Source organism: Tauraco erythrolophus, chromosome 2 (genome assembly GCF_009769465.1).
Source record: "Tauraco erythrolophus isolate bTauEry1 chromosome 2, bTauEry1.pri, whole genome shotgun sequence".
In the NCBI taxonomy this organism is placed as follows: domain Eukaryota; kingdom Metazoa; phylum Chordata; class Aves; order Musophagiformes; family Musophagidae; genus Tauraco; species Tauraco erythrolophus.
The window spans coordinates 102640656-102666436 of record NC_141466.1 but is presented as its reverse complement, the minus strand read 5'-3'; the positions used below and the strand labels follow the sequence as shown (position 1 = coordinate 102666436).

The window sequence follows — 25781 nt, the reverse complement described above, 5'->3', positions numbered from 1 at the left end:
TACTTAAGAGTTGAAATGTTCTTTGCTGTCTATTACTTAAAGTTTTTCAAATAACTGAGCCAATTTTTTGGATGAACTTTGCAGGAAGCATCGCAGTGTTGCTCGATGTACCTGAGTTACTGGATTTTAAGAATATTGTTCTGGGATATTTTGGTAAGTTAATAGCTGCTTAGTATTACAAGTTCAGTCTTGGCACAAACATGCTTTCCCAAAGTATAATAAAAATTAAAAAAAACCCAAACCACAGTGCAAGGTGTGTGTATTTTCCTAAGCAATGTAAAGCTGGAGCTGTCTGATCCTGAGTGAGCTTGCAAATCTTTATTCGTGCGGCAGTCTTCTTAGAAAAAATGATTCGTGAAACCAAACCTTAGCTTGCTTCAGCACATGGAAAAGTGCAGATGGCTCAAATGAGATATCAGGGCCTAGCTATGTATGCAGTAGATTGCATATGTAATTAGCCAAATAAAAGGTTTATTTATATTATTTTGTATGCTGTGTTAATGTTATCTGTATTTATTTGGGCTTTCATAATATGCATGTGTGATCTCACAGAGATGCTAGGTCACTGAACTCACCATGGAGACTGTGTTTACTTAAATCTTACCTTGGGCATTCAGAATACACGTAGTCGCAGGCCTCTTAAAAATAAACAGAAAAAAAAACAGTGTATCAGTTCAGGTTTTATGTTTTCCAATATCTAAGGAAATGAGGCATATTGTTTACATTACCATTATTGAGAAACAACACAAACACATCCAGAGGAAAGATTTAATTATAGAGTTCTTTATGACACACTAAGTTTAAGACCATATAGCTTAACACAGTAGTATATGTTCTAGATTGTGAATGGGGGTGAGAGGAAAGCAGCAGGTGATTCTTATATTTCTGGTGGGGCCTGTGAGTACAGTCCCTTACAGGAATAAGGCGATAGATGTATCACAGCTGCTGTGAGCCCAGAGAAGGCTGAATTGCAAAGGAAGACATTTCCCCTAATTGGCTCCATATCACAGCTTTGCATCTAACGATTCTGCTTGGGGATTGTCAAGATGATAATGAACATGGAGATTTTACTGTACTTCTACTTTGACTAGCAGATTAAGTGGCAACAGGCACCAAAAAGATCTTTCTTCCATTAACGTGAATGCTCTCATGACCCTTAGGCTTCATTAGTACCGTATCTTCTATCTGGAAACTACTCTGGAAGCACAAGATACTGGAGCTATTTCATCAGCTCCAAACATAACACCTGCCTCCTGAGCCATTATCTGTAGAAATCCATAATTATCTGTTCTTTGCTCTCCAGTCAGGAATATCAGGTCCAGATCAAGGACCGGGTGCTCATCTGTATGTCCTTACTCGACTGGATCCAGGCAATTGAGCCGCTTCTTTTCACGTTGCCTGAGCCTTGGAAGCACCCAGCCAGCCCTCCAGCGCCGGCCCTCGGTTTCCCTTGTGACATTACAGTGAATTCAAACCCCGTCGAAGGGCAAAGTCCATCCCTTTCCCAATGACTTTCTCACAAAAGACTGGCAAAATTGGTAACTAAAAATAAATCAGGCAGTAATAATTTTCACCGAAGGAAACCATCTATATCCTGAGTACGTTCGTTCTGAGGAGGAGAAAGCCAGGCTGCACACAGTTTCCCGGTTATTTAATACAGTATTTGGTACCACGGTGATGAAAATGACTGAAATCTTACATCACGTGCAGATAACGTTCGGTAATACAGTTAACTACACCTTTTTACCCTTTCCGAAGATTTTTTTTTCCCCTTTTCAGCACCCTCGCAGGGCAGTGTGTCCCCCCCCTCAGTGCCAGCTCAAAGCCAGGGGCAGCGGGGAGGCACCGGGGGGCCGAGGTGGGGCGGGCTGGGCCGCTCCGCAGGGCCAGGTGATCCGCAGCAAACAAAGGGGCTGGCAGCGCCCCGCCGCCCCGGGGAGACCGGCGGTTAAGGGGCGTTTTCTGCCTCGCCGGGCCGCCATCCCAGGCAGCGCTCCCGGCCGGGGAAGGGCGGCCGCGGGCCGGGACGGACCGGGCGGGGCGGGCGGGCCCGGGAGGCCGCTTCCCCGGCGGCTCGCGGCACTTCCCGGCGCTCGCTCACCGCGGGGAAACTCTTCCTCCGGCCCAGCCCCCGCTGACGTAGCGGTGCCTCTGCCGCCGCGGCGGCGGCGGGCGGGGGCCGCGGGGTGGAGGGGGTGGCGGGCGGCGGTGCGGGCTGAGGCTCGGTGCTGTTAGGCGGCGGTGCCGGGCTTGTTGCCCGTCAGCCGCCCGCTGGGGCGCGGTAGAGGGGTCCCGGGGGCGGTGCTGTCACGGAGAAGAGAGTGACGGGCGGAAAGCCCGGCGGGAAGGGGCGTTCGCCCCGGCCCCGCGGTGCCAGAAGCACTCGGCGTGGCGGTGGCAGCAGCGCCGCGCGGCGGCCGCGGGCAGGAACGCCGCCATCCAGCGCGTTAATAAAAGCGGGCGGGCTATTTACGGCGGGGCAGGAAGGCGGCCGGGGTGCTTTTTTTCCACGCACGGTTCACCACTTTATCCTGGGAGGAGGAGGTGGAGGAGGAAGAAAGGGGGTGGGGGAGGCTGCCGCGGAAAGCCGCCGGCGGGCGCGGAGGCGCGGCGAGCGCGGCCCGCGGGAGTCACGACCCCCGACGCGGTTCCGCGGGCGGCCGCGTCGCTTCCCCCAGCCGGCAAAACTTTCTACGGAGGCGCGCGCACAGCCGGGGCTGCCGCCGCCGCACACTCGCACCACACACACACACACACACACACACACTGACGTCTTTTGCGCATTTCCTGCGCTGGAGCGAGCGGCGGAGCGGCACCGGCGGGCGGGCTGGGGCTGCGCGCGGCGCGGCGCGGAGGGAGGCGGCCGCGAGGCGGGAGGCGGGCGGGGGGCGGCGGCGGCGGCTCTGCCCATCGCCAGGGCGGCGGCCGCCCAGCCGGAGCCCGCCGAGACCCGCGCGGCCCGCTCCGCTGCCGTGGCCCCCCATGCGCGGGGGTCGCTCCGCTGGGTCCTTGGCCTTGGCGGCGGCGGCGGAGGAGGAGGAGGCAGCGGCAGCACAGGACGGGCGGCTCCGGGCTCCGGCGCGGATGGAAGGTCCCCGGGTGGATGTTTGCTGAGCGGAGGCTGTGCAGTAGGCAGGGCTGGTGGGTCGGCCGGTGTTTCTGATTTGTGTGTGTGCGTGTGTGTGTATTGTGGTGCGGCGCACGGGCAGGACTGGCGTGTGCGGGAGCCCGGGATCGCGGCTCTGCCTCCTCTGCGAAGACTGATCCAGGATTATGGTCTAGCTGGAGGGAGAAGGCTCGTGCTCACCCCGAGGATTGGTTATGCGCGGGGTTTGATTGCGTTCGGGGGTTTCTGCAGCCGCGGACGCCTCCCCCTCCCCGGCGGCCCCCCTCCCTTGTTTTCCGTTAGAAACACGGGCAAGAAAATAAATGTATTCACTGGGTGTCGCAAGAGCAAAGGCTAAATAATCAAAGGTAACAGCGGCAGCAAGGCGAAGAGACCCGCACTGTATTCTGCTCCCCTACTCCCAGCCCTGCCCTCGTATTTATTGGCGAGACCTTCCTCCCTCCCTCTCGGTGCGAGTGCGTTGTGCGAGTGTTTGATCCCGGGAAAAGTGCAGCCATCCAGCCATGGTGGTTTTCAATGGCTTGCTGAAAATCAAGATCTGCGAGGCGGTGAATCTGAAACCCACGGCGTGGTCTCTGAGGCATGCGGTGGGTCCCAGGCCACAGACCTTTTTGCTGGACCCTTACATAGCCCTCAACGTGGACGACTCCAGGATCGGGCAGACCTCAACCAAGCAAAAGACCAACAGTCCTGCTTGGAACGATGAGTTTGTCACCGACGTTTGTAATGGCAGGAAGATAGAGATGGCTGTTTTCCATGATGCCCCCATCGGGTACGATGATTTTGTAGCTAACTGCACTATACAGTTTGAGGACTTGCTGCAGAACGGGAGCCGCCACTTCGAGGACTGGGTAAGTGTTTGTGCTGTCGATACATACATGTACACATGATTTTCAGTGGCATGGCTCCGGATGCAACATCCGTCTTGCAGAGCTAGGTTGCCAAGGGCAGGTAATGGCTCTGAAGGCTTTTTGTTATTTCCACGCTTTTTTTACCGAGATAGTCATGGTTGCTGTATATCTAATGCATGTGGTCTACAGGCAGGGGAGGAAAGAAAAATACACTGCATCTGAGTAAGAGATGTGTAATTACCGCTTCAGTTTCTGAAATTACATTACATAAATGCAAGTCTAGTTATCTTACTGTGTTTGAAAACCCCAACCAATGCATCCATACAGAACATTACCGCAAAACCAGATGCAGCACTTAAACTGAGTTCGTAATGTCAATGTGAATGCTCTTGGTCAGCCTGGCAATGATTGAGCCTTAAAAATCCAGATCTGACCTCTGATACGAGACACTTTGGGGTCTTCGTGTCACTTGAAAGCTCACTGCATCAACACTGATGCTCCTCCTTCCTTCCTTCCTTCCTTCCCCCAGATGATCTACACCTTTATGCACAGAGCTAATGCAATGTCTCTTCAAATGCCAGAAACTCATAAAAGGGAGCTGGTGGATTTTGGCCCCAACTAGACAATTCTATTGCCTGTATACACAGTGTGTCTAACAGCTTCTACAGCATCTTAAAGACTCAGAGGCTAACATGCCTCAGTGGGAGTACAAAAAAAGCTGTAAAATCCTGGTCTGACATCTCAGGTGCTGTGATTTTAACATGGAAAAATCAACAAACAAAAAAATTTGAAAACACCGGAAACGTGAATATGCACATTTCATGTTTTTTTCAGTTAAACAGTTAAGTGGTATATCCTTTAAATAAGATGTATAATAAACAATAGTAGCTGCCTTCTTATATTTAAATAAGCCCTGCTTGACCCGCCATCCGAAATGTGTGTGCTCATCTTCTTGTGTATTTATTTGTTACGGTTAAGGATACTAGTCAGAGCAATATTTTTTTGGCAAACAGACAAAGAACCCAGGACCGAAGTAAACATAGTGAGAGTTAATGGCTCTGAGTTTCATGTATTCTTTGGGGCTTCTTTACTTAATGCGGTGGTATAAAGAGATGTCAGAATGATGGAAAAGCGTGAAAGAATTAGGCTCTATTTATGCTGATGAGGAGCTGCATGACTTTACTGTTAAACTTTTATCTTACAACTTTAAAATATTTTCACTTCTGCCACATGTTACATTGTAATAATTGGAATCTAGATTATTCTGGTGCTCTATAAAAGCTACACATTGGTAAGCTCGGATGGTAAAACTGGGTAACAGGCAGAGGAAAAATAGCCGAATCAGGAAAACACAAATGCAGCAGTATTGCAGATGTCTTTTACCTGTATTGAATGATAATCAAGTTGTGGCTCTCCTGAAATCAAAGGGATTTTCATCTTTGAGACCAATGGGATGAGGATGTCATCACAGATTTTTAGTGAAAGAATAATAATTTTGTCTGTTCTTTTTGTATATGGTACGTGTTGTGAGTTTGTCGCCAAATGTGAAAGGACCTTGGAGGTTGCAGATGCCAAGTTTGAATTTTGATGGGGCTGGTCTGCTGGGGTCCTGGCTCTGACTTTTCAGGTGAACTCAAATGTCTGAACATGTTCCCTAGATAAATAGTGGAATTTAACAGCTTAAGGCCTGTTGTAAACATAATCTACATAGCTGAATCAGAGAAATGCTGTGTTTTATTGCACCAGGATTCATTGCTGTCCAGCATTCACTGGGTGGGAGGAGACGAGGGAGTGACTACGCTTGTTGTCTGTTGATGTGACAGAATTGAGGACATGGGAGTGGATCATAACTGGCCAGCTCAATATAATGCAGCTTCCGAAGCATCACTTGCCTTGTTTTGTGCTGTAAATCCTCATAGTTTGGATTGTGTTTGTGCCGTACGGATAATAGTGTACAGCACCCTCCCTGTATCACAGTTAGAATTGGTGAGGAGGCAGGTATTTTTAGGATTGTGCTATACCCGTTCCAAAGTCTTCCCAATTACTGAATGTGTCACTGTACTAATGAATGTGTTTATTGGATTGTTAATAGATAGGGACCTTCGGAGAACCGGCTCTTGCAAAATCACAGGTTTTTTTTTGTCTGGTTTCAGTGAGTTGAAATGAGGCCTGTGGCCATGGCATCTCTATAGAGTCCATAGTGAAGTAAATAGATTTATTGGTATCTTCATCAGTGTCTGGAGTCTATATTAAAACCTGAAAAAGAGGAGTCATTTATGAAATGAGTGAGTTTCACAGAACACGGAAAATGCACGTGGCCTAAACCAATGTTAGACTAAGATCTGCTGATACGATACAGTCAGTTTCTTCTGTTTAATAGGAGGAATAATTCCTTCATTTCACTGTTGGCATTTAAGGGCGCTATTTTTGTAATACTCTTTCCCAACTTTATAAAAAGCAAATTAAAGCAGCAATCACAAGAACCCGTTCCTCCTTACTGCCTGAAATATCAAATAAATGCAACCTAAGAAATGCTCTTGGTGACCATAAAGACTTTTTATGCCATTCTGAAGGTTTCCCTTTAAGCAGCCCTGAAAGTTTCAACTGGGTGCCACATATGTGCTGAGTGTGTTCAGTGTCATTGCGCTACTGCCCTCTTTACCTTCAGAATGATGCAACAGTTCTTGCAGGACTGGGCTGTCACTATTTAAATAGGTTTGAGAAAATGCTCATGTGCTGAGAACGGCTCTTGTCAATATATTAATAGCTTTAATACTTTCGATCTCATATAATACTGCATGTATTTTTGTAGGGAAACGTCAATATTTGTTTTATAATATCTGCACTAGGGTCAAGGTTACGTTACTTATCCTGTAATATATTCTAGGTTCTTGTCAGGAGTCCAAAATACAAAAGAGACTCGCAAAGAAGTAATGTTTTGGTTTTTTCCTCTAAAAAGAAATTGTTTCTCCCTTCAGCCAGCTCACCTACTTTGATTGTTTTTTGCCTTATATTTTTTCTAAGAGATGAGTTTTTTAGGAAAATACTGGATATTTTTCTCACTGTTAAGCCTGTGCTATATACTGATGCCATGGTTACAGTGGAAACACTAATGATAAACAAGTACAAAGCTTGAAATCATGATAGCGTCTATTGTATTAGGACAAGTCAGATAAATAGGCAAAATCCTAGTTCCTATTATCTACAGAGTATTCAGCAGTTGCAAAAATGATTTTTAACCTTACAGTATATATAATCCCTATATATATATTATTTATATGAAAAAAAATCAAAATTGCGACCTAAAACAGTGGTTCAGATTTTACTGGATAGAAGCTTTTAAACAAAATATATACTTTTTTTTTTTTAAAGATCACTGTGAAATATTTGTTGGGGTTTCTAAAGAAGGTATAGTGACAATTCAAAGATGGCTGCTTTTCCAGTGGTGCATCAATACAGACATAGCACAGTAAAAGTGTCAGTTTTGCAGATTTTTTCCGTCATGGCTACACTGCAGTTTTAAAGAGAGCTTTGGATTTATGACATTACAGGCTTTTCTGTAAGCACATAAAATGTTATACAGAATGGCAGAGAGTATTCAGGAGGATGTTGGTGAACTTACACTTTGAAAAATACGAATACAGAACAATAAATAACCTGGAAGTTCTGACTGAAAAACAAACTAATAACATGAAAGCTATGGCTATATTTTTTTGAGTTTGGTAATTCAGGTAAAAATGGAGTATGTCTTTATCTAGCTTTCTTACATATGGCATATGTAAATGTTGCACTTGAGTTGGTAATGCAGCTGCATTTTAATCAGCAGAATTGAGATCAGGAAGGAAAATTCCGTTGATATTTAGCCTTGTGGTTACACTCCTGTGAATTACCGCAATCAATGTTTATGTGTCTGGATGATTGGTAGTATGGGTTCTGAGTTCAAGTCCACTTTCCGGAGTTGAAGATAGATGAAATCAGTGTGATTGGACCTATGCCAAAGACTCCATCTAAGGGTCTTAGCCATTAGCCCAGCTATACACAAGAAAACCTATTGAGTCGTCCTAAGAAATCCTTTTGGAGCCTGAGTAGCAGAATTCACTAAATCAGTCAGGATATCACAACGTTTAGCAAGAAAAGGCTTTATTTCCACTGAAAATATTTTACAGCTATATTTAGGTTAATGAAACAAGTTTAATTTTCTGCTGTCTTAAAAAAATCCCTAGCACTGTCAGGAAAAAAATAAAACATAGATTTCAGTGAGCTTTTCTTTGCTGGTCCTAGATGTATTCCATACTGTTCTTTTTTTTTTGCTCTTCAGTGCTGCTTCTTAAATTGTAAATTTAAAACATTTTACTTTTTAAAAAGCATCCTTTCATGTTTCCATTTTGTCAATGTGAATTTAGTCATGCAGCTGTGCCACCGTTGCATAAAGGAAGTTTATTATGAATTAATATGTCAATAACAAGTTGAGGGTGAGTTATGGCAAATGGTGTGGGGAAGAAGTTCACTCTCTTACGTACGGGCTGAACTGTTATGTATTTTTATGTCATGCTCGTAATGTACTGTTGAAGAAATTTTCCTATTGGAAAGACTAGGTCTTTAAGTTGAAGTCTGCACAGTTAGACGCCAAGGTTAACGGAGCTCTAGTCACCCAAAAGGCAAAAGCAGGGCTGAGACTAAAACTCAGAATTCTGAGTCCTTGGTCCCATGAGCTGTCCACGGATGCGAGAAGTAGAACTGTCTCCTTCCAGCACCTCTAATCTGAATTAACTGGAAGGACTACTTAGATGCTTATCAGAGTTTTTTGGTTTGTTTGTTTTTTTCGTGTTTTGTTGTTTTGTTGTGGGTTGTTTTTTTTTTTTAAGTGCCATTTCTGTTGCTGAAAGGGGAGCTCCTTTCAGTCCGAAGGTGATCTGTTGTAGCTGGCAGACAGAGAGTGGGATCATCATCGTTTTAGTACAGATCACCCTGCGCGTTAACCTCTGCTTCTGCCGTACGCTGCTGAAGGTTGGCGTTGGGCTAGCAGAGTGTGATTGTAGCATATTTTCCTTTTTATTTTCATCTACTGGCTGAATTTATCTGTGCTGATGGTGTCGAAAGGCCTAGGATTTTGCTTGTGAAAGCTTTACATCTCATCTAAACTGCGATTCATGGGCTGCTGAAAAGCATTGTTATCAGAAGAGTATTTGTTGAAATGAAAGGGAAATTGCTGTCCTGTTTGATAGGCTTCTGCGTGACAAGGCTGTCACTGAGCAAGGTTTGTCGGATTTGAGGGGTGAGGGTGAGAGAGCTACAGGGGATCAGCAGGGTTTCACAGGGACTTGGCGTAATCATGAGGGCGGGCGGTTGTCAAGAAGGGATGGGAGGTTTCGGAGAGCACTTTGTACAGGTGGGGGTTTTCCTTGCTTTCTCCCCCAGCCTGTCTCCCTCCTGTGCCTTCTCTTTTCCCTCTCTGCTGGGGATGTGGTACAGTCACCACGCAGCTCACCCACTATCTCCTATCAATCCCTTTCTACAGCTGCATAAATCTACTCCTACTCTCTGCTAGAAATGTTCCCTCCTCACAGCTCCTGCTTACCTGCACTGCTTCCCAGCCTGCTGAGAAGCAATAGAGGGGAGAAAACCTGCCTCTGCGGTTGCTACTGCAGGGAGAGGGAAAGGGCAAAGTGGGGAAATGAAGAGATGAGGCATGGGGAGAAACCTGGAGGAGGATAATGAATAGTTGCTGCTGCCCTGCATACTCCAGCTGCCCTTTTGGCAACAGCAGAACACTACACGTGTAGGAGACAGGGATGAGCTGGCATAGGCAAATTGACTAGTTGAAGGCCGTATGTTGCTCACTGACCTGTTTTTGATGTTTTTTTTTTTTTTCCTCTACTTTGCTCAGTGTATAGCTTTTGAAGTCTCACTTCAGATGTGGGAAAAAAATTGCTCAGGGCGTGAAAAGTGTGTAACAGAAAATGCATTTCACTTAGCACTGAATTGTCAGGCATGCAGATCAGGATTTGATCCCCTGACTGACCAGAATCTCACCCTATTGTTGCCAATACCAATACCGATACTGATACAAAGTTTCACATAGTGAAAGTAATTCTACTGAGGTCTGTAGCGAGCATTTGTTAGAACAAAGTTACTGGTAACAGAGTCCACAGGTGTTAATTCAAAGCTGGATTTGAAGAAATGTCCAAGTGGGGTGAAAACAATTCTTACGTGTCCTTCTTGCCTCAGTTTTTAGACAGTGGGTGTCATTATTCCAGCTCAGGCGGTTCCATAGACACTATGCAGAACTTCATGGTTGTGAGTAAACCACTGAGCTCACTGGGTTTGCTGGGTTCACTGGATTTCATACAGGCGTGTGTTTAAATTCTTTCCTCAACTGGGGCCTGTGTTCCAAGGGAAAAACGAGAATAAATAACATTTAACAACATCCTTTACTTTTATTTTACTCTTACTGATTTATTATTCTTCTGCAAGTCTTGCACATGCAAGCCTGGTTTCTGCTTTCCTCAGCCATCAGAGCTAAATCTCTGCCCTCCCCGTCCAGAATTCTTTAAATACTGCCAAAATGAGGATTTGATTTCAGTTGGAATTGTAGGACTTGGCATCTAAGTGTGATTAGTTTCCACTCCCTAACTAAACTTCCATTTAAATGAACTTCTTGGGGGTTTTCAAATTCTGAAGGGAGGCTGTGAATACAACTTGTAAAAAATTAGAGACAAGAGCCTTTCTGCTTGGAATTGGCTGGTTGAATTCAGTTCTGCTTTATGTAGTACTGTCTTGATCTCCTTTCCCTACCCCAGCTATTAAACTGTAAGAGAAAGATATCTACAGTTCATGGTAAGAGAGGTTTTTGGAAACAATAGGGTGTGCAAGTAATGGGAAATCCGTGTTCAGAGAGGACTGAGAAGAGACTTTCCCTCCATCCACATGGAAAGATAGGGCTGGAACTGTCTGGGTATGGAATAAGATCAGAAGTCCAAAGACAGCTTGGAAACCTGCCAGTTTGGGAGGGGAACCAAGCAAACCCTTTTGTCAAGCTAGACGCAGCAAAGTCTGGAGAACGGGGATGTTTCACGTGCCTTCTTGAGTCATTCAAATTGTAGTAGTTACAGGGGTTTCTACCATTTGGGGGCAAAGCCATAGTTACAGAAGGCTGACAAAAAGTTTTAACCTTGTGTTTGTAAATGGCTGCTTTCCTATTTGGCAGGCAGTCACTAGAAGATTTTAAAAGTGTATTCGGCAATATTAATATGAAACTGCAGCTGTAAAGTCAATAAATAATTCTGAAGATTGGGTAACTTTCATGGCAGTTATGTACTTTGCACTATATTTTAGTAAAGCAAAATGCAAATGAATGATGTAAGAACATCTGCAGAATTATTGTCTACTCTGATCATAGTTTACAGTCAGTAGCTTGAATTGCTAGTAAAGTTGACTTCTGAGTGTTCTCTCACATTCCTCTAAGAGTTAAAAAATCTTAAATTATTGTTGCTGTGATTTAACAGAAGTTGCAGAAGCCAGCCAAAAAACCTAGTGGTATTGTCATGTTCCCATTAAATATAACAGGAATTTTAACGTTTATTTTATTTGAAGCAGTGTTAGAGAAATGCTACACAGTTCTAAGAGTTTTACCCGTGCTGAACTCTATAGGGCTTGAATTGCTGAAGGACAGAAGTAAAGAAAGACTATTGCTTTTAGAATTAAAGAAGGCAAAGTTTGATTCCATCGGAGGCTTGCAGGCAGCCATTTCTGCCTTATATCAGCTAACTTGAGCTGATTTAATTGTTCCAGACAATAGAATCATTCTGGTTGTTTCTAGTGTCCTGCTGGGCAATTTCATCACAGGCAAGAACAAAAAAATGTGAATAATGGCTAGATGTTACCAAATAAATTTCATGTGTACGTTATTTGAACAGTGGGCCCCCATTGTATATCTGTAGGCAAAGAAGAGTAAGCAAACTTAAAACTTAGTGTTTCCAACTTAGTATCTTTCAGTACTTTACAGTGTAAATACATAACAAGCCTCTTATCATGGGGGACCAAGGTTTCTTACGCATTTCAGAACTCCATTCTTCAGTACATTGGCCTTTTTAATGTCATTAAAAAAGATGTGACTTTGTCAATGTTAATATTTATAAGTATCTTTAGATAGTGATGTGGTAGCAATGAAGCAGATGTAATGGTGGTGGAGACATGAAGGGAAAGCTGATGCCTACTCTGCATAGGTGATGAGGAAATGGTTGGAGTTGCTTCGCTTTGTTTCACAGATAAAAAGCCAGCAAGACAGTAGTGTTTTCTCCTTCCGTGTTTTCTTTCAGTTTTCTCTTTATCATCTGTTCTGTCTTCATGCTGCCAATTCTCCATCGTTGTTTATCTGTTCTGGCTTCAAGATGGTCAAGAAATGATAGGATGACCTTTACAGGATTGCCTAAGATTTTGATGTTGGCAATGCTAGTGGGCTATGTGAATGAAATGTCCTGCTATAGATCTGTACAGAGACCTATTGCAAGTAGAGAGTTTTCTCACTGGGATCGTATTTACTCATTGCCTAAGTCTTTGAGGCATAGAACCATAGAATGGTTAGGGTTGGAAGGGACCTCAAAGATCATCTAGTTCCAACCCCCCTGCCATGGGGGCATCTACCAATTTCCCTTTGTTTCAGAGTGAGATTGATCCATGGTCTTTGAAAACGATGCCTGAAAATGTGTTGGAAAAGGAAAGCCTAAAGGTCACTCAGGCTATGTCCACTTTGTTCTCTTTCTTATGTGATTGTAGTTGGATTTTACTGAGGAATCTTTTGTTTGTTTGTTTGTTTCCCCTCATGAGTTTCCTTGCGTTTTCCTTCCTTGTAACCCTATAGTGCCTTGGTACCTTTTGAACGTTTGACCTTATGGCCCACTTCTTTTCTTCTTAATCCACTGCTATCACCTTGTTCTCAAGTCCTTGCTGTGTGTTTTAACTTTTCCTTCATTTTTCTTGTTATTACTTCCCATATAACCTTATTGCTGTTATTGCCACCGCTCCAACTCCTTCCCTCTTGTTGTCAGTCTGGTGGACCAGTGAGCTCCTCGTGTCAGTAGGACTCGGAAGCATCTTCAGTATATGAAGCTCTATGGGATTTGCCCAGCCGCTCTCATCCAGAGCATGTCCCCGCTGTGCTTCTCAGCAAGCAGCAGGGAATTAGCTGGTCAGACTGGTGCCTGTCAGAACAGTTATCTTCAGTCAGAAGAAATGATGTGCTGAGTTTCCAGTTAGTTACACTACAGAAGTGGTTGAAGGAAGAAGTGTAATACGGTAGCTTTGAACTTCATGCAAAATGCTCTGGTTTTATCAGAGTCAGTGGGATGTTGAAGGAATGTGATCTGTCCCTGAAACTTGACTCTCCCAAGCAATAGAGGCACTGTTGTAAAATTTTAGTTGGTACTGATTGCTGGGATTTTTCAGGGACTCCTAATAACAGAAAATACCTAGTGATTGATTGGTATTTTTATTTTATATAAAGTGAAATTATGGTTTCTGTCTTCAAAAAATTACAGTCCAAGCACAAGTCAAAAAAAGGCAGACTGAGGAAGCTAAAAGAAATAATAGGAAAATACTTACGGGTGTGAAAGGCCGTAGCGATAGCTTAGCAGGAGCCTATCAGTTCAGCTTTGCTTGGTGTCCCTAACTGAGAATCTCAAGGGGAAGAGGCAATAGTGGAAATTTTGCTGGAGATATTTGGAGATCCTGATGCTTTGCATGTTTTGCTTCAAGGAATTGACAAGTTTAGAGGGACAATCCTTATGATCTAGTCCCTGGTTCCTGAATTTCTAGTTATTTTTTCTGTATAATTCCACGAAAGCTGGTATTAACTGTGTTGTTACATTTGAGCTTTTTTTCTTTATCAATAGCTGGGTTAGAGCACTAACAGTACAATAATCAAATACAGACATGATATATAGGGTTAATCTTATCTATTAATGTCACTGGGATGAGATAAGCTTTGTTAAGTTTTATTCCACACCTTTACTATTTGTGCCAGCGAGTTCTCAGAGCCATGTGAAGGCTCTGAGAGTTTAATAAAACTTTTTCTTCTTTCTTCCTCTCAGAGCCATGTGAAGGTGCTGAGATGAGGAAAGAAGAAAAAGTTTTATTAATGTCTCATAGTGATTTTGTGGAAGTGTTACCCATTGTGTCAGAAGTGAGTGACAGTACTTGTCGCCTAATGACCAAAACCTTGTAGCTCTTTCTGATGAACATTATGCAGTGCTTTATATATACACACACACATATATATATAAAAATATTAAAGTCCATTACTTTAAAATGAATATGGTTTAGTGGTCTTATTTAGGAGGTAGCTTTGCATATACATTTTTATAAGGCCATGTAAAAGGTTTTAAAATACATGTTCAGCTGAACCGATTTTTGACAATTCCGTGGCGCATTAGCAGCCCGTGCACCATGACCTAGACAAGTTCGTATGATCTTTTTAGGTGCTCTTTCCTTGCCAGTTCACGGTCATTCTTTGTGTCTACTTTGCCTGTTTGTTGCAAGATATCACATTACTTTCTTGTATAAATCATTTAGTAGGATCCTTTTCGCAAAGGCGTTCACTGTACAACAGTAGTATGGTATAAAAAAATAGATCAGGTACAGTTGACCTCTGTTTGTCATAGCCCAGTGCGGTGCAAAACCAGAAACTTTTCTGTGTTGGTTTTGTTGGTAAGTAGATGTGTGAGTAAGCAGAAACCAGTGTACCTTAAACAAACACAAAAGCAGTTTAAGTCTGTAGCTTGTGCTGTACGCTAATGACTGGAGGGCAGACAGGGCATAAGTTGTCTTGCACACCAGTTCAAACCTGATGTTCCTGTATCGATTTTAATGAGAATTTCTTTGAGTGGTGTTCCCGGTTGCTGAAACTGTTTAGAGTACATGTATAGTTTAGTTGCATGCATAGTGATTCCTCTGTGGTACTAGCTGAGTTAGGGAGATGGGTAATTGCATTACCGTCAATTGAGTTCCTTGTATGTTTAACATTGCACTTTATGTGTTTCTCAGGTTTGAGGCCTATTGTAAATTTCTTCAGATATGTGGAGGTCACATGAAGAATTTAGGCTCCTGATTCAACAATTTTTTGAAACTGTTACCTACCGGTCTTTTCATCAGCGGTAATTTCAGTGTCGTACCTGTAGTAAGCTCGGCTTCTAAACTGTTTATGAATGAATTTGTGAGTGCATTTTGAACTGCTAGTGAATATGTTGGTCTGAACTATCAATGAGCCTTCTCTTCAGTTTGGTATGTACATGTTGTTTTCTTGCAAGTGGTATTGTTCAGAGTGTTCTTAAAGTAAAAAAACCCAACAACCCAAAACCTTAACATTTCTTTTTTTCCTGACTGATACTTCATTAATAAAACAATAGTAAATCATTGGATATTTGAACAAATAAAATGAAAGTGATCTCTACCCTTGTTTCAATGTACTCTGGACATCAAACTGACAGGCTCTAACATGTTCCAACTGTTATATTTGGTTTAAACTGCGCACACTCTCCAGCCAAGCACTGTTTTGCTGTATCAGTGTTATTAATACCATAAAGCTTTCAAAATCCTTAGTGTAATCCAACATTTAATTTTTTTTAAAATCAGATCTAAAATCAGATGTGAAGTGTGAGAATGTAATTTTGTCTTTTATGCTGTTCCTGGAAGACAGAGGTCAAAAAGAGCATCTGACTGAAATGGAAGGCAGGCAGCGTGAGAAATGGAGGCAGCTTTGGTAGAGCCTCTTCTCCCTACAGCAATCTCCCGCTGGACTGTATGGGCTTCTTCTGTTTGGGACCTTGGCGTAATTGTGGCAGTGATCAGTAAGACAAATTACAGGCCGAATGTTTTGTAGAACTGCCAAAAAGTTTGCAGCTCTTCCAGCAACTGTGAATCAGCCCTGCACCCTGTTTGCAGACTAGCAAGTAAAATCTGCGTCTCAGCAGCAGTGTGCCAGTCTGCAGAACCCCGGTATCTAAGCTTTATGCACTGTTAATCAACTTTGCTATGCAAATAATATGAAGTCTTGGAGACATTTAATGCACCTCTGAAATTGTACTTGATGCTAGTGATATCTGCAGTAAGACAGGAGTGAAGTGCTGAAGCCCTCTCGGAGCAGGGATGAATATTTTCTGGCAGGGTGACAGTTTTGTATGTTAGAGTTATTACTTTCTCTTTGATAACACTCACAATGTGTTAGGTTGTGCAGAAACAGAAAATTCATAGTTTCTCCCTGGAAGAGCTTATGCTGTAAAATAAGAAAACTTACTGTTTCACTTTTGGATAATAAGATCATAAACTAACAACATAAAATCTATAGAGGTTTTAGACTTGCGTATCAAGATAGACGTGATGTGCAAAAGCATAGAAAATGCGTAACAATATACAAATCTATACTTATCAGAACAGAAGTACGCGAAAGAAATAAATGATCTGTTATTTTAACTTTTAAAAACGTATTTGATGGCCCTTGGGGAAGCAAGCAGTAGTTGTCTAACTGAGTAGTTAAGGGAGAATGTTTTTATTGTCTGAGTCAGCAGAGAGAGAGGCTGAAGCTGAAGTTGTGTGCCAAACCAAAGAACATGTAAATAAGATGAACAGTCAACAAAGTGAAGCCACTTTGTAATAGACCAGATTACACAAATAAGGAAGATCATATTTGCAGCAAGCTTTATTTAAATAAAAGTTTCAAAGTGTCATAACACATCACAACATAAAAATGGCTGTCATCAGTATTGCTTGGTTTTCCTTAGTGTTTGTGGTAACAGGTGAGGTTGGTGAATTAATTTTCACGGCGCACAGTGTTCCTCATCCTGCTTGCTCTATGGTGTGAAGTTTTAGTGAGCCATGAGATAATGTGTAATAACTTCATCGTAATCTTGCATGCTGTGAACTGGTCAGACAAGTTTTTACATACTTAGTTGTCCTGCATCTACTTGTGATAGAACACTGTATCTCTTCTCTGTTCTGTGATTTTTGCCTTAATTTCCATTCATGTAATTCCTTCAAATGAACAAGGATGTCAGTAATGGGAAATGATGAGATGGGCATTCACTCATCATTCGAATATAAAATCTTCTTATAAAATAAATAATACAGCCTTTTATATCAGTGATTCTAGAAGAGGCCTTTGTCTTTTTTAGTTTTACACGTAGTGATACGTAGATCTTATCTGTCTCGGGTAGTAAGGAAATTCATTAGCAAAGTGTCTGAGTCTGGAGAATCTTGATTATAGTCATCTTCACAGCATTTCTAAGACAAAGCATAATGAATGGAGAAACTGTACTTCTCCATGTCACCCAGAAGTATGGCACAGACATTGTGGTTTTCATCTCAGAGTTTGCGATGGAGGTATCAGTATCCTCATTTTTTACAGAGGGCAGGCTGGGGCTGAGACTTAGACTACTGAAATCAGATTTCTTCCTGATAACCTTTTAGATATCTTTCTTTCTGTCTTGCAGCTTCTTCCTCATCTGTCAGTCACTCTTCTTACTCTCCTCTTCTAAAAGAAGGATTCTTACCATCACATTTCTACTTCCTTTTTCTAGCATAGCTTTTGCAGGCTATTTGGTTTATGGTTTGGTTGGCTTTTTTTTCTGTTTTGATTCTGTGACCACTTTATTGTAGGAATGCTTTCCTTCAGTTGTAGTGAACAAACAGAAGTGCAGGGCCTCCGTCTTGCAGCATCCGTGACACAAGCTTTCTCTGTAGAGGTATGGATCTAAAACCAGGCTTCCAGACTGTTAAAGCAGAGCCAGTAGTTTGAAGTTGAGCTGCCTTGCTGGATGACTAATTGGGGGCAGTACCAACTTTACTGTTACAGTAAAAAAAATTACCTCTGGAGGTGTCCTGCATGCATGTACTTGGAGTGCCTCTGGTATTGAGCCTACCTGTGTGTCAGTATACATAGGCTGTCAAAGGGACTGAAGAGTTGGATGTGCAAATCCCTTTGAAATGTAGAACAATTTGTTTTGAGCACCTTTGAAAGTTGTCATCCTAACTCATAATTCTGTATATCATTTATAATCCCATAACTGTAGTTAATATGGCAGAAGATAACAGCAGACAAAACGTAAAGTTGAAATATTTTTTGTTTGATTGTTCATGAGCTAAATTCGGAGGGTCTATTTGGGTCACTCATTTGAAGAAACAGAACATTTAATTTTCCATTTTTAGGGCCTCATCTTTGTTACTAGCAGTAGAAAGGCTTCGGATCCTACAGCTGGAGTTGTGTGAAGAGGGAGTAAGTGCAGCTGGTGTGTGCTGTGGAACAGCTGTGCAGTGCAGTGAGCGAAGCCTGATAGCCCAACACCTGAGTGTGTTTATAAAACAGATGCAGTCAGATTATATTGGTGTTGCCTGCCTGGTAAACTACTAACCTGTGGTTTACACAAGGCTGTCCCTGGTTTTGAAAAAGCCACAGCGTCACTACACCGGATATGCTAACATGACTTGAGGTTAATATATTACGCTTCAGGATTGATCCTGGGTGGGATAAATTTGGTGCGGATTATAGCACTTTGAGGCTTTACGGATTCGAGGGAGAGAGATTCTGGGGAAACTAAAGCAGGTGTCAGTTTAGCTACTCATAGTTGCTTTGCAAAATTATTCATTATTTATTATTTATTGTGTTTGGACCTCAAATGAAGTGGAGGAAGGACACAACATACCCATTGTCATCCTTTCACAGTGAAGAAGTGGCATTCTGTTGGGTCTTTTGATATTGTGTATACTATTGAGCTTCCTGATCAGTATAAATTTAACAGCTGGATTTGTAAGTGTAATAAAGCTTTTTACTTACAGTTCTTTCATACAAAAGGTATTGTGGAGGCACCTCAGAAAAAAATCTCAAAATATGGATTGTTAAGGTCCATCATACTAAAAGATGTCAGCGATGGGAATGTCAGTTTTGTGGTATTAGGTGAAGCTGAAGGCATTGGAGTGCAAAGGTGATGAACTTACGACTTCAGTTACTTAGAGTTTTCATCTATTCATGAGAATTGACTTTAAAGTTACAACTTAAGCATTTCAGTATGGCCATCCAAAATTGAATGTTGACTTTGCAATACACTGGTCAGTGATCTACAGCAAGAAACTGGCACCCTTATAATGTAGTCATACGGATTTTCTTGATTTCAAATGTGTGTGGCTCATGAAATTCAATTAGAATAGCGGCTTAAGGGAGTACATTAAAACCTTCATTTCTTACTATAGGCTTACAATAGTGTGACACCTTTGACTGCAGAGAAGCTACAGTTTTCCTACAATAGGCAAATATGAGAAGACATGGTGCCCAGAACAACTAATTCTCTTCAAATTCTCCTAGTGTCATAGGTTTACTTTCATGGAACAGTTACACTGGTTAAGGATGAGCTTTGTTAAGACAGAATGCTTTTAATATGTACTAGAAGTGAATGAACACCAGATAAGCACAGATTTGTTTATTACTATTGTTGACAGGTCCACTGTACAATGTGAGACCATATCAGTCATCATTGCTTCAGTGTGAAGTTAACATTTGTGTCCTCACTTCTTAAAACATGAATGTAGTATGTTAGATGTTTGTCTCAAGGTAAACCTATTTCAACAGCAAAAAAAGAGAGTGTATGGGAGAGGGTACCCAGTAGTCCTGAAAGTATCTCTGCTTACAAATCGGGTTTCTGGTACTCTTTTGTGCCTCAAAACGCCATCTGCCTCGAAGCTCAGATCCCATGTCCCAGGGCTTACGCCTTCAAACTCACAGGCTCAATGCTGCTTTCCTTCAACCCTGCTATCGTATGGGATACTGCTTTTCTAGAACCTCTTCCCTCTTGTACCTTACTCCCCCAATGGTATTTGTAAGCACTGTTGCACTGGTTGCTGTTTGCATATCCTCAGTCGAGAAGTACCTCACTTCTTCTCCTGGCAGAATTTAAAAATCATGGTAATAGGCTGCATTTATTGAAACTCCTATGAAGGATCCTGGTTCAGAAATAAGAGTATATAGCCACAGAAGACCATGCATGTGCAGCCTGATTAAGAAAAATAAAAACTATATTAGTTTTGGCTGAGAATAACTGGAGTACATGAAGGTGAGAAGGGTTGAAATAATTTATCTTCGTTTATTTGGTTATGTATGTCTAACTCATTCCGGATTTTCTTTCCTGTTAGGAATCTCGGAAAGGAGATGCCGTTCTCCACTATCTTTGTGTTCTCTTTTCCCCTGGGAAAAGAGAGACTGGTAGCAGCTTTAGTTACAGTTAACATATTTAATCATTAGAAAGTTTAATTTGAAGACCTACTTTGTTACACTGTGTTTCCCAGTGGCTCCATCCAAATGTGAGATAGGTATAAAACACACCAAGGCTGTGAATATGTGTCCTAGGAAGAGGTTATGTTGACTGGAATGGGAGATGTTGGGCAGCCTCCCTTTTAGGGTTGTCTGAATGATAACTGTGTGAAAGCAGATAAGAGAAGGAAAATATGTTACTGAGAGAGAACAAAAGCCAGTTCGGTCAGGTATTTCAAGGCCAAGGCGACTCAATCGAGTTATTCCTGGCTCTTATTAGCATGCCTGAAAAAAGTAATGTTCTTTGCTTCAGCTGGGCGGCCCTCAAAAAGGGGAGAGATTCTTTCCTGCCTTTTGAAATCATCAAAGAGTATGAGAGTAATCCTTTCCAAAGTTATCTCTGTGTTGGAAAGCCTCACTGTTCAGGATAAGCCAGGGTAAACAAAGGACAAATAGGAAGTGACTTTTAAAAAGTATGGATTTGAACCTGTGAGGTGCTGAGTGTCTCCAGTGAAATGCTGAGCTTGCTTGGTTTCCAGTAAGTTTACGGCTCTCAGTTCCTGACAGAATCGGGTCCTAAGATTAGATCTGCTCTCTGAAGTAAAATCAGGTTACTGCTGTCAGCTTTTTTTAACTGCCAATATTGCTTGCAGTGCACATCATCAATGCCGTTAATGTACACAGACATGTACAGCACGTGAGTAAAGATGGAAGCTGATCTACAGGGACTGTATCACTTTCACATTTTCATTGTTTGTCTGGCGTACTAATAAGAACTCTGATATGAAAATGAGACATCAAGAGGGTAAAGCAAAATACCAGATGCTTACTGGCAAAAGCAAAAATCCTTCTTTAGTTTTGCTCTCATGTTTAGGAGCATTTGTACATGGTTTTCCCTTATGTAGAGTAAAATAATGCCAAATTTGTGTAGTAGTTTCATCAGTAGATTCCTAAGTGGTTATCACTTTGATGAACGTATCGAATATGCAATCAAGACCTTTGGGTAGAGGATCATGTAGTGGTGTAGTGCTTCACTTTTAGATGAATTGCAAAGCCCTTTGTATTTAGCTTTGTTGACTTCAGTGGGGCCATTCCTGGTGTATGGGTATCTCAGTACACCATGGCCTACACAGAGATTCACAGTTTGCAAAGGATGTTTGAATTAGACTCCTCCTCTCCCGCTAATACTTTACTGTCCCCATGAGGTTAATTTGCTACCAGTATTCTGACTGAAGTCATTGTTGGCGTTATTTGAACTAAGGGTGGGTATAATGAGACTTCACTGCTGGTCATGTTGAAAGGGAAAACTACCTGTTTCTTCCCAGTAGCTTCTAGAAAGTTACACAAGGAAATCTATATGCTCTGAGCATGAACGGAGGAATATACATACAATGCTTAGACTGATTCAGTCCTCTCATAATTTATTGCTTATATGATGAGCAAGTGGCTAAAATTTTTGCATCTGGTTATTGCAGCATGGTGAAATAAAACTCTTATCTGAAATGGTTTTGCAGTTTTTAGTGGCATGAAAGAAATGAGGCATGGTTCCTTTTCATTTTTTTGGCTGTAATATTAAATCCATGCTAGTGTTGTATAGAAAGCTTGGACCATCTTGAGTCAAAAGAAATTTTGATTATATTACACCTTTCCCAGGGTTTCTGCATTGCTCTGTTTTCTGTGGCTTGAATAGAACTTTTGCGTTCATTGACCCTTTTGATATATGGATTATAAACAAATAGGAGGCAAAGGGGAGGAAAAATTAGACAGACTTTTAAAAGAAACAGTGCTTAATTCTACCAAAGTTCCTGCCTCAGGCTTCAGTGCTCAGATTTTCATCAAACAGGTTCTTCTACCTCTGTTTCCTCATTCCTCCTGAGGAGAGTCAAGCTGACCGTGCTCAATTAATCACGAGGCTTCAGAGCCTTCCTTGTGCTCCGGAGAAAGAGAAGAGCGCCTACATGCCTGTGGACCAGCAGCACCCAGGAAATATCTAATGTACAGATCCTGAGCTATAGTCATTTGGGGCAGGGATTGTTTTCTAGTGCAGCTTGTTTTCACTTGTTGCATAGTGACACCTTCTGGGAGGTCACAGTGGGGCTGAACCAAATTTAGCAAGCAAGAAAGGAAGTCACTCCTTTGTGGGGGGAGGCAGTCTCCTGTCAAGCTTGGGGAGCCTTGTTTCCCATCATGCAATGATACGAATCACCCAGAAAATAACGAAAGGGACAAGCCTGGGAAGAGGGCAATGTTGCGTAATCATATGACATCATCATGTGGGAGAAGTCAGTATATCAAAGGTGATGTTTCTCGCCTTTCTTAAAGGATGGTCTTCACACTGGAAAGCAGGGTGGTAGAAACAGGAGCCGTGCTGATAGTTGCATTTCTAACCTCCTTTAGGGTATAGACTTCCCGTTACATCTTCTTGATGCCGAGCATTTGGTGTATGGGACTTCCCTGAAAAATACTATTAAGGACAACTTCCTCTGAAACATTTACAGACCGTCCTTTGAATCTCCGGGTTCTCAGTGTGAAAATAAGTGTGCTTCAGACAGTGCTTACTTTGAGAAAAGACCAGACAGGATCTTGCTCTTCACTGTACAGGTAGGGTCAAAATTAGTTGAATATTAATGATTAATTTTGAAATGGAAGATATGGCTACCCTTCCTACAGCCAGGCCTGCAGCGATCAAGGCTTGGGGAAGAACTGTTCCTGGTTTCTTTACCAATATAAAGAATAAGTAGCTGTGTGATATTTTTGGCTTGCAGACTGTCAAGCTTTAAAAGGGGAGTCCAGAAGCCTATAGAGCTTTAAAAATACCTTGTGCTGGTTTTGAATGTTAGGACTCACTGTTCCTGTTGTTTCCCCGAGTGTCAAGGAACAGAGGGCCCCATGTTTATCCCCTCCTTTTCCATAGTATCTGTGGAATAAAAGAGGGATGAAGAGGTACGCCCTCTGCAACTCTCACTCCTCTTCTAGCTCATGAGGATGATCAGTAAGCAGGGATACCTCGGTTAGTTTGGATTGAGTCACTCTGTGGGCTGTGAAGCCCCTGTCTGTGAGACAGGGGAGTTGGGAGTCTTGGGAGAGGGTCTCACATGGGAGAAAATCTCCTGCAAGGTAACATGGAGCATGAAGCTTGACATGAATGAGCTGTTGTTTGGAGAGGTTTTGAAATCGATGTGCTTATCCAGAGAGCTGACTGGAAACTGAGTGCTTCCCCTCTTAAATGAAGAGGGTAGAGCTTGGTCCTTCCTCTTCTCTCACCCCTTTGTTTTGTACTGGAGAACGTGAAGCAAAGCTGGCAAGGCTGTCGGTCCCACCAGGCAGCATTGCCTGAGTGAGATGACGAGGGAAGAGAAAAACTGTGATCAAAATCGCAACACTAAAAAAATAAGTAACATCTGAAATTCCTCAGTATTACCCCAGAGAAATGCATGTCCCTGATAAGTGAGCCTTGATGTTGTTAAAATGCTGACGAGAAGCTTATCATCGCGTGCCACATACAGCCCACTGTGGTCTTTGCACACCTAGGTGCGTGTGGTGTGATGCTGCAACCTGGCTGAAACAGCGTGCTCACCAGAGGTACTGCAAGGTGATTGGCTGCTACCTAATTTACTCCCTACTGGATGGTTTATAAGACTTGTTTATACGCGTGGAACTCTCTGCCCCTATATACCTTTGACACCAAGGCCTTAGTTAACTACAAAATTGTGTAGGCTCTTCTGATACCTGCAGTCCCAATCCATGCCTTGTCCACCAGTGATCACGTGATACAGATTGAGGGGGAATTGGACAACTGGTCTGTCCTTGCTGTCCTGGTTGTTCAGTGGCTGCCCTTGAGGAGGTTTCTTGCACCTTTGTTCAGTGTTATTTTGTGAGGGTGACGGAAAGATTTCCCACTCTGCAAGCCTCTGCGGGAGCATGGCGGTTCTTGTGCTCCATGAGGCTGCCAGAGGTAGCGATTATAAGTACGGTATCAAGAGAAAACTGGTTGTTTTTTCTTGTTTTGTTTTTTGTTTGTTTTTTTTTTTTTTTTCCTAGCTGATGTGTATGATCATCAACTGCTTTGATTAACCAGTTCTGGGTCTTAAAGCGAGACGATGTTTTTTTCATTCTTTGTAGTGTTTTTGGCAAGGGGTGGAGAAAATATAGTCATCGCTCCCTTTTCTCTCTGAGTTGATTTTGTTTTCTCCTCTTTGTGCTCAAGCACAGAATGAAATGGTTTGCGAATACACTAAATACTAAAAGTAAGAAGTGCTTTATATTCCCTCTTCACAGAGCTTGTGTGAGGATAAATAGGAACAGATCATATTGGGAAAATATTTCTTTTCCCCTGCCCTTGAAAATAAAGCAATCCCTCCGTTATTGAAACTTTCTGCAAGTAAACCACAAGCAGACGGGCTGAGCGCGGCCAGCTACAGGATGATAGCCTTGTTTTTGTTGTTGTTGGGCTTTGGGGGTTTCTAACTGCAGATTTAGCCATTACAATTTGAACCACTAAGAACACAACAGGGTTATTTTGAAAATTCACATCAGATTCAGCTCAGACCAGGAAGTGAGGTGTTGTCCTTTTAAAGCCTGATATACAGAAAAGGGTATTTCTGACGCATGACCTTCAGTGAACAGGAATTCCTCTACTCAAAATCTCATCCTTACCATGAACTTCACTGCCGCAATTCATCCTCTCGCAGCTGTGTGAGAAGTGACATATTGTGGGGAAAAAAAAAAAAACACCACTTTGAGAGATTTTGATAATATTTTCTTAAATAACTAACAAGGGCTTGCAAGATACAAAGCATGAGTTTTTGCTGAGATGTTTTGTGTAAATAAATGTAATTTTGAATTACAAGAGGTGGTGTTTTTTTTTTCAGTAGAGTTCATTAGCTGTTAACTAAATAACTGATCAGATTGTTAAAATCTGTTTAACTATCTGATCCTTAGTATCACAATAGAAACTACTGGGGCTTAGGTTTTTTTAAAATCTGGTTTAAATATTGAGTGGTGAGTATTTGAAACTCTACGCTGAAAAAATCTGGCTCTGCATGCACTTTTTTGTATATGTTTGCTTTCACTTTTTTTTTTTTTTCTCTCTCTGCCTGCAGTTTAAAGGCAGTGAAAGAATACCTAGTAACTGGCAGGTTTGAGAACCAGGCAAAAATGTTTTTATGACCATAGCAGGTAACATGCCATGCTTAGTCTGTGGTGAATTAGCAGTAATAATTTTGTGCAAATACTGAGTATGACTGCTGTTAAATGCCTGCAAAATACAACCTTTTTGCCAGAGATACAGACTCTGGAAGGCACTGAATTTAAGCCTCTTTGGAGTGGGAGAGGGAAGTATCTGGCAGGCGTCTTTTTTAGGACTCTGCACTTCCAGAATTTGCCAGTTCCTGCTGTTTAACAGCCCAGATTTGCTAACCTCCGGGACATACGGCAAGGCCTACTTTTTTCTTCTGGTTCCGTGTGGAAGTGGGTGTTGGCTAGAGCTAGATAATGAAGAAGAGGGGATATGTTG

General features: G+C 42.3%; 1 protein-coding gene across 1 annotated transcript in view; it reads left to right on the top strand.

Annotated features, from left to right (window-relative positions):
* Positions 1-3630: 3630 nt before the first annotated feature.
* PRKCE (protein kinase C epsilon) overlaps positions 3631-25781 on the top strand; it is a 303251-nt gene continuing 281100 nt past the window's right edge. Inside the window, exon 1 of the mRNA XM_086628712.1 lies at positions 3631-3978. Within this exon, the coding sequence (XP_086484838.1) occupies positions 3631-3978 (348 nt within the window). The remainder of the gene's footprint in view (positions 3979-25781) is intronic.